The sequence below is a fragment of the Pygoscelis adeliae genome, unplaced genomic scaffold (assembly GCF_000699105.1).
Source record: "Pygoscelis adeliae isolate BGI_AS28 unplaced genomic scaffold, ASM69910v1 Scaffold159, whole genome shotgun sequence".
Taxonomy (NCBI): domain Eukaryota; kingdom Metazoa; phylum Chordata; class Aves; order Sphenisciformes; family Spheniscidae; genus Pygoscelis; species Pygoscelis adeliae.
This window is the reverse complement of record NW_008825562.1, coordinates 33,421-34,042: the sequence shown is the minus strand read 5'-3', so window position 1 is coordinate 34,042 and position 622 is coordinate 33,421. Positions and strand designations below refer to the sequence as shown.

Genomic DNA, 622 nt, shown 5'->3' with positions numbered 1-622 from the left:
GCCCCAGCCTTCCCCGCCGCATGTGCAGCCCAGAGCCTCTGTAACTCCACCTCGGAGCAGGCTCGCGTCCTCGCACACGGAGGAGACCATGGGAGGGACGGCTCGGGAAAGCCCGGAGGACTGCCGCTTTCTGGACGTAAGTTCATGGCTTGCTTTGCCACCGTGCAGGTTGTCAGCATGATAAATGCCTGATATGCATGTGTACTCGTCCCTCCTTGAATCCTCAGCCAACCTCTGGCCACCGCTGTTTTGTCATTAATTAGGCAGAAGCATCCAAGACGCGAAAGAAGACCTGCACCAGATACCAGATCTGCGGACTGCTCTTCAGCGTGCTGCTCATTTCTCTTATTCTGATATTTTTTGGTGTCAAATATCTCTGGAACCCAACACCCAGGAAAGTAAGTAAAAACTCTCTGATCCAGTGTTTCTGAGTGCCGCTACACCAGACAGAGCTGTCCCACCCCCGACTCACTGAAACTTTTAACTACACCCCGAAACCCAGGCAACTTTACAAAATGCATTTTCTTAGACCACAAGTATTCATGGGACTTTTAAAAATCTTTGTATTATTCATAACTAGCTTTTACATTATACGGGCTGGTTTTTTTTTTTTCTGTCACCA

The 622-nt window shown here is 49.0% G+C and overlaps 1 protein-coding gene across 1 annotated transcript in view; it reads left to right on the top strand.

Annotated features, from left to right (window-relative positions):
• The first annotated feature begins 88 nt into the window (after positions 1-88).
• The window catches only part of TNMD (tenomodulin), an 8,534-nt gene continuing 8,000 nt past the window's right edge, over positions 89-622 (top strand). The window contains exons 1-2 of the mRNA XM_009332389.1: positions 89-136; positions 264-398. Of these exons, the coding sequence (XP_009330664.1) occupies positions 89-136; positions 264-398 (183 nt within the window). The remainder of the gene's footprint in view (positions 137-263; positions 399-622) is intronic.